The 16932-nt window shown below is 35.8% G+C and overlaps 1 protein-coding gene and 1 long non-coding RNA gene across 2 annotated transcripts; one reads left to right on the top strand and one right to left on the bottom strand.

Moving 5' to 3' along the window:
* Positions 1–6569: 6569 nt before the first annotated feature.
* Positions 6570–7567, top strand: LOC145111295 (uncharacterized). The gene is made up of 2 exons (XR_013710236.1): positions 6570–6674; positions 6780–7567. It is a non-coding gene; the product is annotated as an uncharacterized LOC145111295 (long non-coding RNA).
* Positions 7446–9397, bottom strand: NUDT16 (nudix hydrolase homolog 16). Its single transcript, XM_079047587.1, has 4 exons — positions 8705–9397; positions 8057–8171; positions 7896–7979; positions 7446–7755 (listed from the first exon to the last, which is right to left on the bottom strand). Exons 1-4 carry the CDS (start codon positions 8773–8775, stop codon positions 7492–7494), a joined length of 534 nt encoding a protein of 177 aa, XP_078903713.1. The 5' UTR covers positions 8776–9397; the 3' UTR covers positions 7446–7491.
* Positions 9398–16932: the final 7535 nt, after the last annotated feature.

Raw genomic sequence — 16932 nt, 5'->3', positions numbered from 1 at the left:
AGAACAGCTGACACGCCGTGGTCATCCTTGGCCACCACGTGGTGGTCCAATAAAACGTGTGGTCCATTTAATTAGTGACACATTGTAGGCATCCGTTCACCACTTCGTGGCATAGTGTTTTCCCCCAAAACTTCATCTTCGATCCCTGATATAAGTAAGCTTAACCATTCTGGAACATGGGCTTTACAGTGTCTAAGGTCCTAACTAACTTGGTATAATGTTGATGAATAAAAGTAAAGTGCTTTTTGGATTGCCCTCATAACCAGGAAATGGCTTGGATTGATCAAAGGAGAGAGAGAGAGAGAGAGAGAGAGAGAGAGATAAAATGTTTGTTAATATATTATGCGATTAATATATTAATCAAAATTGTTAATTAATGATTTTTTAATTTATTATATGAATAATAAATTAATTGGAAATAGTCAAAATTGATTAATTATTAATCAAAATTAATCTAGAATTAATTCGGGATTAACTGGAATTAATTAAAGGTGCAATGGGTGAGCTGTAATTGTTTAATAGTTGAAAAAAAGAGGCAATTCTAGAATAGTTCATGGCATCGATGGTTTTGGAGCTTTTTTAAAGGTTTCCAGAAGCCTCCTGATGGTATATAAGGAAAGGATTTAGATTAGGATTAAATCTATTATTTAATCATTCAAATCTTGTTTTGTCCCTAAGTTACCTAGACTATAAATAGGACCCTTGGGCACCTAATTTTCGTGGCTATCTTATACTTAAAGGGGAGAACGAAATTCTCCTCCTCTTTCCCCTCTCTCCTTCAATCCTACGGTTTCTTGCATTTTGGGTGTAAACCATTAGAGGCTCGCACACTATTGGAGCTAGGTTTTCCAAAGAGACTACAAGACTTCGATTATCTTGATTGGGATCTACAAAAGGTACGTGTTCTTGATTATGAATTTGATTTCTACTAATGTTTATTAGTTTTGTCGTTCAATAGTATGTTGCTTCAATAGTGTTATGACATAGATCAAAATAGGTTTCATGTATAATTAAGAGTATAAGGAATTTTTCCGCATCATTACATGTAAAACCCATCACTCAAACTCCATCTTTTCGTTGTATGCCTTTTAGATCTAAGCTCTATTCCATATTTGGACCCATTTATGGTGATGGGATGATTAGAAGAGATAAAGTTTGCAACTTTATGATCTCTTTGTGTCCCAAGTGTATATTATCTCATAGATCTAGGTTGTAATGGTGATTTGGGAGCCTTGAATGGATTTTTGGTCACATTGCTTCTTTTCACCTAGGTTTGGGAAAGGACATGCATGGGGCATGCATGTCCATAAAGTTTGCATTTTTAGGGATCATTAGTGTCCCTACAACCCAGTTGTATGTTCTGGATTGAATACTTTATGAATTAAGTGCTTAATGGTTGATTTTATGCATCAAGTTGCCTTAAAGGACCTTGGACTTGAGATCTTGGCATAGAGGGATGTCCTAATAGATAAAGTTGGAAACTTTATCCATTAAGACCTTGGGGAGAATCAGATATGAGATTTGGAGTGCATGGAATCGATAGAAAATGGCTTGATCCATTAAGCTAGGATAACTAGTTTTCACGATGTGACGACGTGACGAATGGGGTTTTCCCAGATTAACTTGAACTGATTCTGTCATGATGTGATGACATGTACATCACGACGTGACGATGGTTTGGATCGAGACTGAGTTGATTCGTGACCGAGTTAGGACTGGGTTGAGTCTGTTTCCCACGACGTGACCATGAGTTGGTCACGGCGTGAGGGTCAGCTAATGGAAGTGTTGACCGTTAATTTTGACCTTTACCGTTGACTTGTTGACCTGGCTTGACTTTTGGTCAAAATGACTAGTTTTAGAGGTTAGACTAAGGTGGGACCTTGCTTGATTCGTGACCGAGTTAGGACTGGGTTAAGTCCGTTTCCCACGACGTGACCATGAGTTGGTCACGAAGTGAGGGTCGGCTAATGGAAGTGTTGATCGTTGATTTTGACCTTAACCGTTGACTTGTTGACCTCGCTTGACTTTTGGTCAAAATAACTAGTTTTAGAGGTTAGGCTAAGGTGGGACCTTGTTTGATTCAATAGGTGAGTCGTAGCACTGTCTGCGTGGCAGTGAGTTGTGTTCTTAGCTGATTTCGTGAGTCAGGTGGATCTTCTCACTATACTATGTAGGACGCTAGATGTCTTTGTGACTCTTGCATTTGTATGTATATTGGGTTGGGCCCATTGTGTAACGCCTAGTTTCAGATCGTTTCCATTTCAGGGTGGTGACCAAGGATTGGGTATTAGCGGGCTTAGAATCCTTGGAGAAGTTACTTTTGGGCTTATTTGGAGGTGGATGATATATATTGGATGATCCGGGTATTTGGTTTGTGTTTTGGGGTTAAAGGGTAGTTCGGTAATTTGTCACCTCGGGCTTCTATGGAAAATGGATGTTTTTCCGGGACATGGTAAGGAGGGTACGAGTTGATTAAAGCATAGAGCTTCTCGTTACCTTTTCATGGATATATGGATCGTCGGAATCAGAAATATATCGAAGAAGTTATGGCCTTCAGAATGTGTAGGGTTTGAGGGGAAACCCTAGTATGCGGGGTGTACCTAGGGAGTACGCGGCGCGTACTGCTGCAGAGGAGGATACGCGAGGCGTAGTGTGGATTACGCTGAGCGTAGTGCGAGGGTTGATCGGGAATGCGAAGCCTCGTACGTTGGGCGTACGAGGAGTACGCGGGGCGTACGAGGAGTACGCGGGGCGTACGAGGGGAATTAAGAAACCCTAATTTTTGGTATGGAACCCTATATAAATACATTTAGTCATTAGGGTTAGCCTCTTTACTAGCCTCCAAGTCCCCAAAACCCTAGAAATCATCTCTAAGCCTCCATGGTTGTGATTATGAGCTCATGATGTGAATTTTGGTGTTTTTGGGTCATTTCCAAGAAGATGGAGTTTGATGCAAGGTTGTGAATCAAGAATGAGCTTATGGATCTGGATTATGTGCTTCATTTCCAACTTGTGTGAGGTAAAAAGCTTGAATGTTGTTCATTTTTAGCTTAGATCTCCTTCGTTTGAGTTTTGGACCCATTTTGGTCCCTTAGATGAGATCTTGTGGATTATTATCATTTTTGAAGCTTAGAGTTGCTACTCTTGGTGTTCTTTTGGTCCTAGAGTCATAAAGTTGTCACCTTTGAGGCTTAGAACCATCCATGCATGAGTTATGACCATTGTTATGGAAGTAGAAGGTTATATTTTGAATTTGGGTTCGTTTGGGTCATGCAAAGTCACCAAGTCAGTGACTTTATGGTTCTAAACGATGTTTATGGCTTAGATCTATGGCTTGGACTTCTGGACTTAAGCATTAAGAGCTTAATGTAAAATATGGCTTAAAGGAAGAGTACAATGGGCGTACAAGTCTGTACGCGCAGCGTACAAGCCAGATTTCATGTACGCTTAGCGTACAACTGAGTACGCCCCGCGTACTCTGTCGGGAGGGTTTTGGCCTTTTGGGATTCGTGTTGGGTTTCCTTTTTGGGATTGGGTGTTTGAGTTCTTATTGGGCCATATGAGTATGAGTGTCATGGACCAGGAGTTTTGGTTGGGCTTTAGGGTAAGGCCCAAGTATGGGGTTTGGGCCCAATTCGGAAAATTAGGCCTTGGTTGGTTATTTGACTTTTGGGCCTTTCAGGTTATGAGTTTGGGCCTTGGTCCTAGATCAAGCTAGGTTAGGGGTAAAATGGTCTTTTACCCCGAGTATGAATTTATGGTTATGGTTTGGAACCCAATTGGTAATTAGGTGTTGTTTTGATATTGACAGTTCAAGGAATCTGTCAGCCAACAGCCAGAGATCGTCGGTGTGATTCGTCGGTGCGAGGTGAGTCTCCTCACTGGGTTTAATGGGTCGAAGGCACCAATGTCGGTCCATGGTTTTATGTTAGGAAGCTAGATATATGTTCAACTCTTGTACGTGTTATATTATGATATTGTTTACCGAGCAAGGCCCGATGCCAGGCGAGGCCTGAGGAGGTTATCGTATGTTGATTATCAGTATGTGTCTTATGATTACCGGGCAAGGCCCGATGCCCGGCGGGGATCGATGACTGTATGGAATGCTATAGTCTTTGTGATTATTGCATGTGTTGGTAGGTTGTATGTTTACATGATTATATGGTTATATGATTATGTGAGTATCGGGTGAGGCCCAATGTCAGGCGGGGCCTGGAGAATGACAGATCTGTAATCCGAGCGGGGCTCGATGCCGGGCGGGGTCCGAGGCCGAGTGGGACTCGAGACCGGGCGAGGCCCGATGGAGGGCGGGGCCCAGTACTTGATTTACGTATGTGTGTTATGTGGTATCTTGGGGAACTCACTAAGCTCTATGCTTACGGTTTTCAGTTTATGTTTCAGGTACTTCGGTTTTCAAAATGGAAGAGCTCGGGATGATTGTAGAGTACACTTTATGTTCCGCATTTGACCCTGTTCTGGGATTTATACTCTGATTGTAATGTATCGGTTTGAAACAAGTAATTGATGATACTCCTTAAATATTTAAAAATGAAATTTTATGTTAATATTTTTGGAATGTTACACATTGGTATGTATATTGGGTTGGGCCCATTTTCATTTATGTTAGGCTGGGTCCATTTGCATATTGGTCGGGGTCCATTTATATGTAGGGTTGGGGCCATTTGTATGATATGTGGTATTTTGGAGAACCCATTAAGCTTTGTGTTTATGGTTTTGTGGTTTGAATAGTTGAGGTACTTCCAGTTCTAAAGGGAATGGCCCGACTTTACTGCACAGCATTATCCCCCTGATGATTTTTTCTGCATTGATAATTGTTATTGTACTCTGATGATTATGATACATTTGTTACTATGATGGGTTTTTGGACAAATACTATGTGACTTGATGAATTAAAAATAAAAAAATATGTATGTTTTAGGATGTTACATAATCACAATACGATCATGATTCAACAATAGAAGTCCCAATTCCATCTTTCAAGCTTTAGATTCTTTCATTCAATGGGTTGTGCAACCAGTATGGATTTATTGCATTAAAACCATATCTATGATCATTGATTCTATTTACAAATCTTAACAACTTCCTAATCCTCGATTTGCAATCTAGGGTTCATGGTTAGATTTTACCCAAACATTAATTCCATCAAGCGAATGATAAGACTGCGATTAGAACCATATAAACCACTCAATGAGGGTTAGAAAGCAAAACCCTAACTATCAATACTTGTTAAAAACGGATTTGACTCCATAGCCAAAACCCTAACTTAAATTTTCAATGTAAATTAGGAGGATTTTTACCTTTACACCTCCCATGCTTTGATTCATATATTCAGTTCTTCATTTGAACTTCAAACTCCAACCATAGGGCTCCTTTTAAAACCTCAAAATCGCCATCCCTATTCTATCATTCATTTTATGTTGAGATATGCTCCTAGAGCTAGAATTTGATGAGGAAATGCTTGTTCACTAGATCACCATCTATTACTTCAACACACCAATGGAAGAGGTAAATCGCCATGGAGAGTGCTCCAATCATCGAAATCGACACATAAGCAAGGGAGAGGGGGGATGTTGCATCTTATTTCCCATATTTTTGAATTCTAACCTCAAGATTGCATATTTGTCTAAAACCACCACTTTCTACATATTTGTGACTTTTAACTTTGGATAGTAACCCAACCAGTCCTTCCTCGTCTATAGTATGCTTTAATAGTCCAACCTTCCATATTTGGGTCCACTCTTTCGTCAAAACACTTTCCTTGTTTTGACACTTTCAATCATTGAACCCAAAATGTTATAACTTAAACATTGAGGATGCATTTGGTTGTAAAAAACTGTTTTCATTTCTCAAGAAAATGTTTTTAGAAAATAGAGTTGAGTTTTTATTTCAATTTTCAATGAAAATTTTAGAAAAACACGTTTGGGTGGAGATGGTGAGTTTTCATTTTTCATCTTAGAAATTTAGAAATCTTTAAAAAACTGTAAAAAAATCACTTTTATAATTTACATACAATTTGAAAAACAGAAAATTTACATTTTCTTGGAAATTTTTTTAAAACTGAATCAACCAAACACGTTTTCCAAATTTTCATTTTCATTTGAAAATTTTCATGGAAAACTAGAAATTTTTTCATAACCAAACGCATTCTTAACTTCTCCGTCTGTCATTTTTACTAATAATATGATTAATTTTTGTTATTGTATATAAATTTATTAATTTTTATTTATGTATTATTAACTTGTTTAAATAAAAATTTAAAGTTACCCAAAAAATTCTAGATTTCTAGCTCTGGCTAGTTTTTCTCTTTCCTCTCTATCAATTTCTTTGAAGACAAAGGGTTTTGTTTTTTTATTTTGGTCACTTGTAAGTTATTTGTAACCCACTTTGATTGTTAATTAATACATGTTGTCCGTTTCTCTCTCTGTGAATGTACACAGTCACTCTTATTGTGGAACCACGTTAAGTGCTCGTGTCCATAAGTTTATTTGTTTGCCATTTTCATTTGTTATATATTGATACATTTTGCTCTCATTATTAAACATTGTCATCGTCTTTTCGCATCCTAGTTTGTTATCCCTATCGTTATTGGGTTTTACATTTGTTTATAGGACCAAATGTTTGATATTTTTTCAGGATATGTTTGGATTGCTAAGGTAATCGTTTGGATCACCCATAGGATCCGAAACAGATTACAGTTTATTAAATCTTATTTTCTTTTTTTAATATGTGAATTTAATGTTATTATATGTATATTCCAGGCTATACTGTGTGAACTCGCTGTGTTGCAATTCCAAAGGTAAATATGTATTTCATATTATAACATAAACTTTATCCGATAACATTCGAATTCCATGATATAGTACGGAAATTCATTTCATATCATGTGAAATTACATGTTATAATTTTTTGAACCAACAACAAATTCTTCAAATTTTAGGCAAGACGTAGACTGTAATTATTTATGCTTCTCAAAGTACAATGATGATAGTTTGAAAGATACCAACAAAAAAGATTTCATCCTTAAATTCATGAACTCTTATTTTGTTATTCGATAATACTAAATTTATATATTACCACTTATGTTTTATAATTGTAACTATTCCTTTTGCATACTCAACTTTAAGTTTTTATCACAAAAGCTTTTTCATCGGGCTTGTTTTGTCTAAGAAAATCTTGTATGTTACAGAATCAACTCAACCCGATCTTCTTTAGTTTGAAAACTGTAACCAAAGTAAAGAAAGGAAAGAAAAGGGTAAATACTAGTTTCAAGTGTCAACACTAGTCTTAAACTGATTAAAAAAAAAAAAAAAAAAAAAAAAAAAAAAAATCTCACCCAAAGACAGTTAAAAGATAGAAACAGTTTGTTGTGGCTTCTTTCTTGAGACCTAAAAAACAAGAAACCTGGTTGAAGAAGCCAAAGCCAAAATGATAATATGCTTTTTTTTTGATGAAAAGATAAAAGTTGGTTGGTTAGTGGTGTTCCATTAATATGATCATAGCATCAGCAGTCCAGTTTTTGAAGGCGTTTTCAAGAGCTTCACGCATCCATGAGTGGCGACAACACTCGACAGCTTCGGGTATTGTGACCCAACTTCTGACCCTACGGCTCTGTTCTGGCCATGAATCCAGTTCTTCCTTCACAAACAATGCAAACATTGCTGCTCGACACCTGCCTTCAGGGCTAAATTCATCTTGTAGTGTTTTGCTTTTGAAATGGTAGTGCCCCAGAAAATGCTGTTGATACATAGATATACTATTAGATTATGTCATAAAAGATACAAACTACATGTTTTCAAGCCTAAAAAACTGACAAATAACATCTAGACTACTCATAAAGTTAGAAAGAGGGAAAAGGGAGCCATTCTTAAACTGACCATTAATTCCCCACGAACTCCAGCCTCTTCCAATGCTTCACGTGCAGCTGCCTCCTCAACAGTTTCATCATTTTCCCATCCACCCTAATAATACATAACCAAATCATAAAATCAAACACAAAATGACTAATAACTAATATGGAGTTGTTTGTAATTAGTACCTTTGGGAACAAAAGACCAGGTCCACTTGTAGAGTTGATCATTAGTACCTCCAAAATCTTCTCAGATTTGTTACCATTACTGCCTTCAGAGTACCGAAACCTGAAGGGGATGCACCTAATCATAATCATAAAGAAAGTTACTTTGAGAACTATTGAAACTCATATATCAACATTTTATCTCTTATTAAATGAACTGCAGTCTGCAGATACCAAAATGGACAATTACAATTACCACAGAAGCTAATTTACAGAACAAGGAGAAACTTGGGGAAGTTCATACTTCATATGCAATAGCTGCCATAGCGTCTTAAACTCCCTACTGGAGTTGAATAGTCGAACAGAAAGCAAGATTCAAGATGATAACAGAAAGCATCGAATGAAGAATTAAGCAATTTAACAGAAATCCTTTCATTACGACTCCCTGGATTACACACAACTACTGACAGATGTATGAATAACTCAACAACAAGCAGAAATCGGGAATAACCTATCTAAATTTGGGGAAAGAGAATGCAGGTTCTTCTTATAAACAAGCTTAAAGATTGAAATAGTTAGGGGAATATTCTGGATTCAATATTAAACAAAGGCAAATGGGAAATTTTATAAATTAAAACACGAAGAGGAACAAGAAAGGGGAGAACAGTCTACCCGGCGATGAGACGGCAACCGGCCTCATAACGCTGCTGATGACGACCAGTGCGGGCCACCAATTCAGACATTTCACTATCAATACATATACCTAAACAGTTTAATCCCTAATAATGCCCTTTTATCATCTCTCTCTTTCTCTTTCTCTTTCTCTTTGTGTCTGCTATTATACCCTTCTTGGGGAATCAAACAAAGACAAAACACCACTCACAAAAAAACTTGTTTTTTAGAGCTCCTTTTCCGGACGAATTCAACCCTGTTTTCAGCAGCAAAAAGATTCCGATTCCTTCCCAATGCGTGTCGCCCAACCTCACCTCCTTCTCAATGCCATTAATCCCGTTTTGATTCTTTGATTTCTATTGCTTATTTTACTGGAAACAAAAAGAAGAATAAAGAGAGAAAAGAAAAAAGAGGGATTGAAGAGATGAGAGAGAAAGGGGAAAAAGGAGAAAGGAGAAAGGAGAAAAGTGGGGAAAGGGGTAGGCGCACGGATCGGAGATTTTGTGTGTTTGGATCGGAAGGAAGGTGTCAAGTTGGGGGACGCAACAGGGTCGGTTACATATATAGAGTGTTAATGAATCTAAAATCTTGACAAAGAACAAATTGTGACTCAAAATATCAAGATTCCATCCCATGCAAACCATGGAAGATCATCTGCAGCGTTTGGTAGCTCCACTCTATTTCCTATGCTTTGATTTTGGATTTTATTCAAGCGATATATCTCACTTTTTGGTATTATTAGAAAATATATTATTTTGCCAATAACAAATAACGGAAATCGTCATTGTGGTTAGTTGCACGTTTGTTCTAAAGTTCTTTTTTTTCTACCGTTAGGTCATTTCTAATGTATTATTTGTTGTGTTTTTCGTTTCTGGCCAACTTGAAATTACTCTTTTGTACTTTTTGATTGATTTTTTTTATTTAGTTTTATTATTGGTTTATATTTATTTAATAAAACAAATTAAAATGGTCTGTTTCACAACCCCCTCCCACACTCCTCTTCTAAACCTTCTCACCATAGAAAACCCTAAAACACTATCCACTACCATCTTAACCCCTTTCATTAGACTGTCGTCAGGAAACCACCTCCTACCAATGAAAAAAACCATCACCCACACCTTCTGCCCTAACCTAAAACTTAAATCCAAGATCTCACCCTTCTTTTTTCTTAGTTTCCAGTATCAACTTTGGCGAGACCATAACGTCATTGAACACCACACGACATCACCATCGTCGTTGTGAAGCCACCACAACCACCATCGGATTCAGATATGTTGCCACCACAACCACCATCACCATCGCATTCAGATCGACTGCCACTGTTGCCTGATGCCACCACCACTACCATCGACCGCCGTCAAACAGTTCTAGTTCAAGAAGAAGGTGACACATGCAGATCTAAGCTAAGAGAGGAAGAAAGTGAACTATATAGAGTTGACGATGGTGGCGACGACGGTTTCTGACGAGATAGGTAGAGAGCGACATAGGTATCCAGCGAGATAGTGGGGTAGAGAAAAGCAGTGAGAAGAGAAAGTCAAGAAATACGGAGAGATTGTGGTCTGATGGTGTGACGACGATCTGATGGTTCTAACAGCGATCTGACGGCAACCAACGGTTTTAGTGGTAGGGTTTAGGTTTATATATCCTTCGATTGATATAAGAGAGAGAGAGAGAGAGAGAGAGAGATAATATGTGAGATGAGAGAATTAGATGGTTCGGTTGGGGTTGGGAGTATGACCTATATATTTATTAATTATATAATTTATTGTTTGTAATTAATAAATAACAAAAAATCTGAAAAAAAAAATACAAAAGGCAAAAGGGTCATTTCAAGTTGGTTAGAGACGAAAAACGTAACAAAATAATATGTTATGGACAGTCTAAGTGCAAAAATAAATGGACGAAACGCACAATTTTCACAATCTACATGGACAATTATAATAATTTTTCTCTTGGGTGCCAAAAATGTTATAAAAATAAACAAATTATGGTTTTTCGATTTTCACATTATATATTTTCGAAATACCAGAAGTCGGTGGATAGGTTCAACCCTCTTCTTTGTACCCACGTACATTTTTTAACCTCTACTTTAGAAAAAGATGATTTCCATTCTTTTACGTTTTAAAATATTGATTTATCCCTTTGAAACTTTTAAAATTTTATTTCCACCTCTTTCTTTTTTCACCCTCTACTTTTTTAAGTGTCACTTTTATCCCCCTCCCCTCAGTTTTAAGATCGACTGCCACTGCTGCCTGAAGCCACCATCACTACCATCGACCGCTGCCAAACAGTTCTAGTTCAAGAAGAAGGTGAACATGCAGATCTAGCTAAGAGAGGAAGAAGGTGAACTATAGAGAGTCAACGATGGTGGCGACGACGGTTTCCGACGAGATAGGTAGAGAGCGACATCGGTATCCAGCGAGATAGTGGGGTAGAGAAAAGCAGTGGGAAGAGAAAGTCAAGAAATACGGAGAGATTGTGGTCTGATGGTGTGACGACGATCTAATGGTTCTAACAACGATCTAACGGCAACCGACGGTTTTAGTGGTAGGGTTTAGGTTTCTATATCCTTCGATTGATATAAGAGAGAGAGAGAGAGAGAGAGAGAGAGAGAGAGAGAGAGACAGAGATAATATGTGAGATAAGAGAATTAGATGGTTCGGTTGGGGTTGGGAGTATGACCTATATATTTATTAATTATATAATTTATTTTTTGTAATTAATAAATAACAAAAAATCTGAAAAAAAATACAAAAGGCAAAAGGGTCATTTCAAGTTGGTTAGAGACGAAAAACGCAACAAAATAATATGTTATAGACAGTCTAAGTGCAAAAAGAAACGGACGAAACGCACAATTTTCACAATCCACATGGACAATTATAATATTTTTCTCTTCCAATGTTATAAAAATAAAAAAATTATGGTTTTTCGATTTTCACATTATATATTTTCGAAATACCTGGATAGGTTCAACCCTCTTCTTTGTACCCACGTACATTTTTTAACCTCTACTTTAGAAAAGATGATTTCCATTCTTTTACGTTTTAAAATATTGATTTATCCCTTTTGAAACTTTTAAAATTTTATTTCCACCTTTTTCTTTTTTCACCCTCTACTTTTTTAAGTGTTACTTTTATCCCCCTCCCCCTAGTTTTAAACTTTCTAAAATATCACTTTCATCCCTCCATTTTTTAAACCTTCATGTTTACCTGGTAGTATACATAATCTGATTCTCCTACGATTACCACCATCGACTTTGCAAAATGTAACTTTCACCTCCCTCGGCTTTGAACTTTGTAAAATTCATTAAGTTATAAAAAAATTAATCTATTATGTGTTTATTTTTATATATGTGTAGATATAAATTCGAGGTGGTCAACGTTTCGACGTAAATTTAGAAATTTCGACATTTAATTATAAAAAAAAACTTACTTGTTTTTTCTATGTGTGTGTCGGTATAAATTTGAGTTTGTCTACGTTTCGACGTAATATTTTTTACATTTTCATCTTTCAAGTTTGTCTATGTTTCGATGTAAATCTTTTTTTATGTTTAATTGTTTATTGTTAAGCATTTTGTTTGGCATGATTTTGGTCCCTCACTTTTTTTACTTTGGCAACTTAAGCCCTCCTAAGTTTCTATGCATGGCTTAGTCCGTGACTTTTTCTATTGTTATCGAAATAGTTCATTTTCTTAAATCTATTAGGGAAATTGACATATTAAGTTAATTAACTTTTCGGTTTGTTCACATCTGAATACTATATTTTTTTGTATACATCTAGGTAACGAACTTGTTGAAAGTGTTCACATATGACCATTATGACCGACTGTAGCAAGTTACATCAAATATGAACAAAATGAAAAGGTAATTATCGTGATAAGCCAATTTGCATTTTTATTAAGGTAGTCGATCATAATGTTTGTAATATTAATAGATTTAGTTAAATTTCCTTAAACAATATTTATGACCATTTAGGAGCATTTAAATTGGCGTTTTGGTAACATATTTATCAAATATATATATATATATATATATATATATATATATATATATATATATATATATATATATATATATATATATATATATATATATATATATATAAACACACACACACACACACTAGGTATAAGACACGTGTATTACACGGATTTTAAAAAAAAATATCAAGTTGTAACATTAAGCAATTTTTAATGTAATACTTTGTTGATAATTTTGAATTTTATTTGTAACACCATGTTTCGAATCGTTTCATAATTAGGGGTCGTGACCCGAAGATCGGTTATCATAAGGCTTAGGGCCTTTGGGAAAGAGGGGATTTAGACCCATGTGGGTGTGGGTAATGTAGGTTAGATGATCCGGGAGTTCGAATTATGATTTGGAGCCTAAAGGTATATTCGTAAAGTGGCAGTTCGGGCCTTTTATGAATTTTGGATTTAACTTCGGAAAGCTTTAAGGCAAAGGAGAGTTCATAGAATTATAGAGATTCTCATTACCTTTCCGTGGATATAAAGAACATCGAAATTTGACTTAGAACGAAGGATTTTATGGTCGATTGAAGTTAGGAGTGTTATGGAGCTTAGGCTAGTACGCGAGGTGTACTCTTTGAGTACGCAATGCGTAGTGTTGAGATTGATCGTGGGTGACCTTCGAGTACATCGGGCGTACTCAGGAGTATGCGGGGCGTACTCCAAACAGCTAAAAACCTTAATATCTAGGGTTTTACCCATATTTAAGCTCATTATGTCCCTTGAGCCTTGTCTCTTATCAGCCTCCATATCTCCTAAACCCTAATATCGACCCTTAGCCACCATCTTTGAGTTCTTGAGCTCTTGGGAGGAATCTTAGTGTGTTCTTGTGCATTTTGAAGAGATTAAAGGCTATTGAAGATTCATCACTTGGAGTGAAGCTTAGAGATCTAGAATTGTCACCTCTTTTGTAATCTATTGAAGGTAAAAAGTTCTTATATTGGCATCTCTTTGAGTAAATCTAGTTTGGGGTGATTTTTGGCATATTTTGGTCTCTTGGGTTTGTCCTTTTGAGAAAGAATTACTCTTTGAGTAAGAGGAGTTGGTATTAGGAGCCTAGTAGTTTTTCCCGTTAATGAGATAAGACTTATTATCGATGCCTAGTTCAATTAAGTTTGATATTGGGTAGTCTCATTCGGAGAATGTGTGTAGGTTAGGAACGGAGAGTAGAGTTATGTCCTGTGACACTTTTAGGTGTCGATAGTCATTCATTATTGATCCAAGAGTATGGATTAGGTGAAGTCATTCATCACTGATCCGAGAGAATGGATTAGGTACAATCATTCATCTCTGATCCGAGAATATGGATTAGGTATTGTCACTCATCACTGATTCGAGAGTATGGATTATGTATAGTCGTTCATCACTGATCCGAGAGTATAAATTAGGTATAGTCATTCATCACTGATCCGAGAGTATGGATTAGTTATAGTCATTCATCATTGGTCCGAGAGTATGGATTAGGTACAATCATTCATCACTGATCCAAGATTATGGATTAAGCATAATAATTCGAGAATTCCATACTTTTTCCCAGCTATCTCTATTGGTCCTCGTCTACTGCTAAGGAATCCTCGAAGTAGCATAGTCAAATGGTTGTTTACATAATCTCTTCTGGTTAAATGTCGTAAGGTCATTGTATAGGATCTATATATGAGGATCGACGGGATGAGATTTATTGCTTATATGAAAGATATTTGTGTTAATGATAAAATTTGATTCTTGCAGATTTTAAGATATGTATTATGGGATTGAAAACCCTATGTATCTCACCAGGTTTCCCAACATGACCCACTTAGTTTCTTTATATCACAGGTATCGGTACAAAGGTACACGGATAGTGATCTGATGAGAGATTTGAGGAGATAAAGGTCATTAGTATAATAATATATTGTAAGGCCTATAATGACTACTTTGTGCTTATGTTTATTGTATCAGTTATGACATCCCAAGTCTTTAATAATCAATGAAAAACATTTCTTTGGAAATACTTTTACAGGACAAATTCTACAATTATAAATAAACTATGTTTTAAAATAAGCACAAATAAAAAGGTCTTTTCTGACCGTCAAAATTGAGGATGTCACATCATTGATGGCTTTAGGTAACTCATGGATAATTTCATAATTGAGGAAACTTCTCTCTACAATGCACAAATAACAAGAATGGTTAATAAGATGCTAAATGCAAAGGTCATAAATTTGTAGAAGCTTTCATATCAAAGGAAGTTGCAAAGTAAAATCAGTAACAAAAGTCATACTTTTGTAAAATAAAAAACAAAATTTGGATAACCAAAAATCATGATTCACATATTACATTATCAAGTTTACAAATCTAATAGTTAGAAGATGAAAGTCTGAAAGAATCAAATCAAGTTAGAAACAAACATAAAAAAACCTGGAAAATAAAACTTCTGATTATACAGTTACATATAATGATACAAAAATCTACACATATATAACCTTATTTAGTGAAAAAAATTGAAACTTAGAGCATTAAGTTTCACTATTTTAGGGTGAAACTTTAAAGAAATTGACTTCAGAGATATGATATACAAATAAAACAAGAATAAGAAATTATAAGCTTCGAGAAACAAAAATCTGATATGCAGATCGAGAATGTGAAACAAAAAAAAAATCAGAAACAAGAAAAGAAATAAGAATCATAAATAAAAATCAAAAGCGTTGATGTTGATCAAACCTTATCTGATATCTCCAAATCACATTAGAAAGTAGCATTTCATCACAGAAGGGCCAAGGGTAGGCAAAACTAACACTTCAATGGGGGAAGTCGTAAAATCAACAGTTCGAACAAAAAGAGAATGCAATATTATAAAGATTTGAGAATGACTGTGTGAGAAACATATAACGACTTGACTATAATAACAAGAAAGAAACTAGAGAATTACAATGTAAGACTTAAGAGCACTAGAGAAACGATATTGGTGATGTCGAGATTACATTTGATAGAAGCAGGAAGGCGAGATTACATATACGTCTTATAATGTCGAGATTTAGGCCTCGATTAATTATTTACAGATTCACGAGGAGCCGATTTAGTTCTCTCCTATATGCGCCCTAATTCCTTTTTATTGTTCAATCCCAAATACATACATGCTCAAGTTTGGTAAATCTGTTCAATGTTAAATGTTTACTTGGGCCAATTTCGTGTTGAGTAATTGAGCTAACTTGGGGCCTAAGAAATATGTACATAAATTAGAATTTTATATATATATATATATATATATATATATATATATATATATATATATATATATTGTCACACCCCCAAACCGGAACGGCGGAAACGTTCGGGGGCGGAGGACGTCATGTTTAGTATCACAAGACATGAATCATAGTAATCAAAGTAACAAACAAACATTTCATTTAGAAAGAAAGTGTTTACAAATTATGTGGTTCACATAAGATAGACTACAAAAGTAATTAACAAAACAAGACATGGAGCTACTATGCTCCATCTTCTGAATCCCAGTGCGCATACCTGTCTACTGGTTTCTTGAGAATGAAAGTTATTTTGTAAGAGTAGATCAACATTTAAGCTGGTGAGTTCATAAGTATTTTAGTGATGTAAGTAAGTTGTAAGTTCTTTTAGAAAAGTTCGCCTGTTCCTCCAGAAAATCCTATCTTTCCTGCTTTGATGAAAGATAAGTAAAATGACTCTACAATCCTTTCTATGAGTACTAAATGGATACAAGCTATATAAAACCCAGAGTAAACAAACAATCTATTGTGTGAATCTGCCCTAAGCCCACAACCAAACAAGGAACAGGAAATGAGGCGGAAGCACACATCCCATTGTTTGTTAGATCATCGTTGTATATAACCCTGGTGTATTCACTTGGTACTTACGGAGTTAACTGTAATAGTTCCTTTATACTTGATGAAAATATTCTTTAAGAAAACCCTTATTTCTTTTAGTAAAACAGTAACCACAATAGCTCCTTCTATAATCACTTAGTTTATACTAGCTATATATAATCTAATATCGAACGGATAGTTAATTATGTGAATCTGCCCTAAGCCCACAACCAAACAAGGAACAGGAAGTAAGGCGGAAAGCACACATCCAACTATCTATCGGATATTAATTAGATATAACCCTCATGTATAAACTAAGGTATTATAGAATTAACCACTAAAGGTCCTTTAAGTTATACTGGTTTAATAAAATGGATTAAACC

This window comes from Lactuca virosa, chromosome 5 (genome assembly GCF_052849685.1).
Source record: "Lactuca virosa cultivar CGN04683 chromosome 5, Lactuca_virosa_CGN04683_v6, whole genome shotgun sequence".
Classification (NCBI taxonomy): domain Eukaryota; kingdom Viridiplantae; phylum Streptophyta; class Magnoliopsida; order Asterales; family Asteraceae; genus Lactuca; species Lactuca virosa.
This window is presented reverse-complemented; position numbering and strand designations above follow the sequence as displayed.

What these genes read in the sequence shown, in the direction of transcription:
- NUDT16 (XM_079047587.1), bottom strand. Translation starts at nt 8,775, where the DNA reads ATGTCTGAATTGGTGGCCCGCACTGGTCGTCATCAGCAGCGTTATGAG. An exon ending in GGTTGCCGTCTCATCGCCGG is followed by an intron (nt 8,172 to 8,704) that starts GTAGACTGTTCT and finishes GATTATGATTAG; the next exon opens with GTGCATCCCCTTCAGGTTTC. An exon ending in GAGTTCGTGGGGAATTAATG is followed by an intron (nt 7,756 to 7,895) that starts GTCAGTTTAAGA and finishes ATGTATCAACAG; the next exon opens with CATTTTCTGGGGCACTACCA.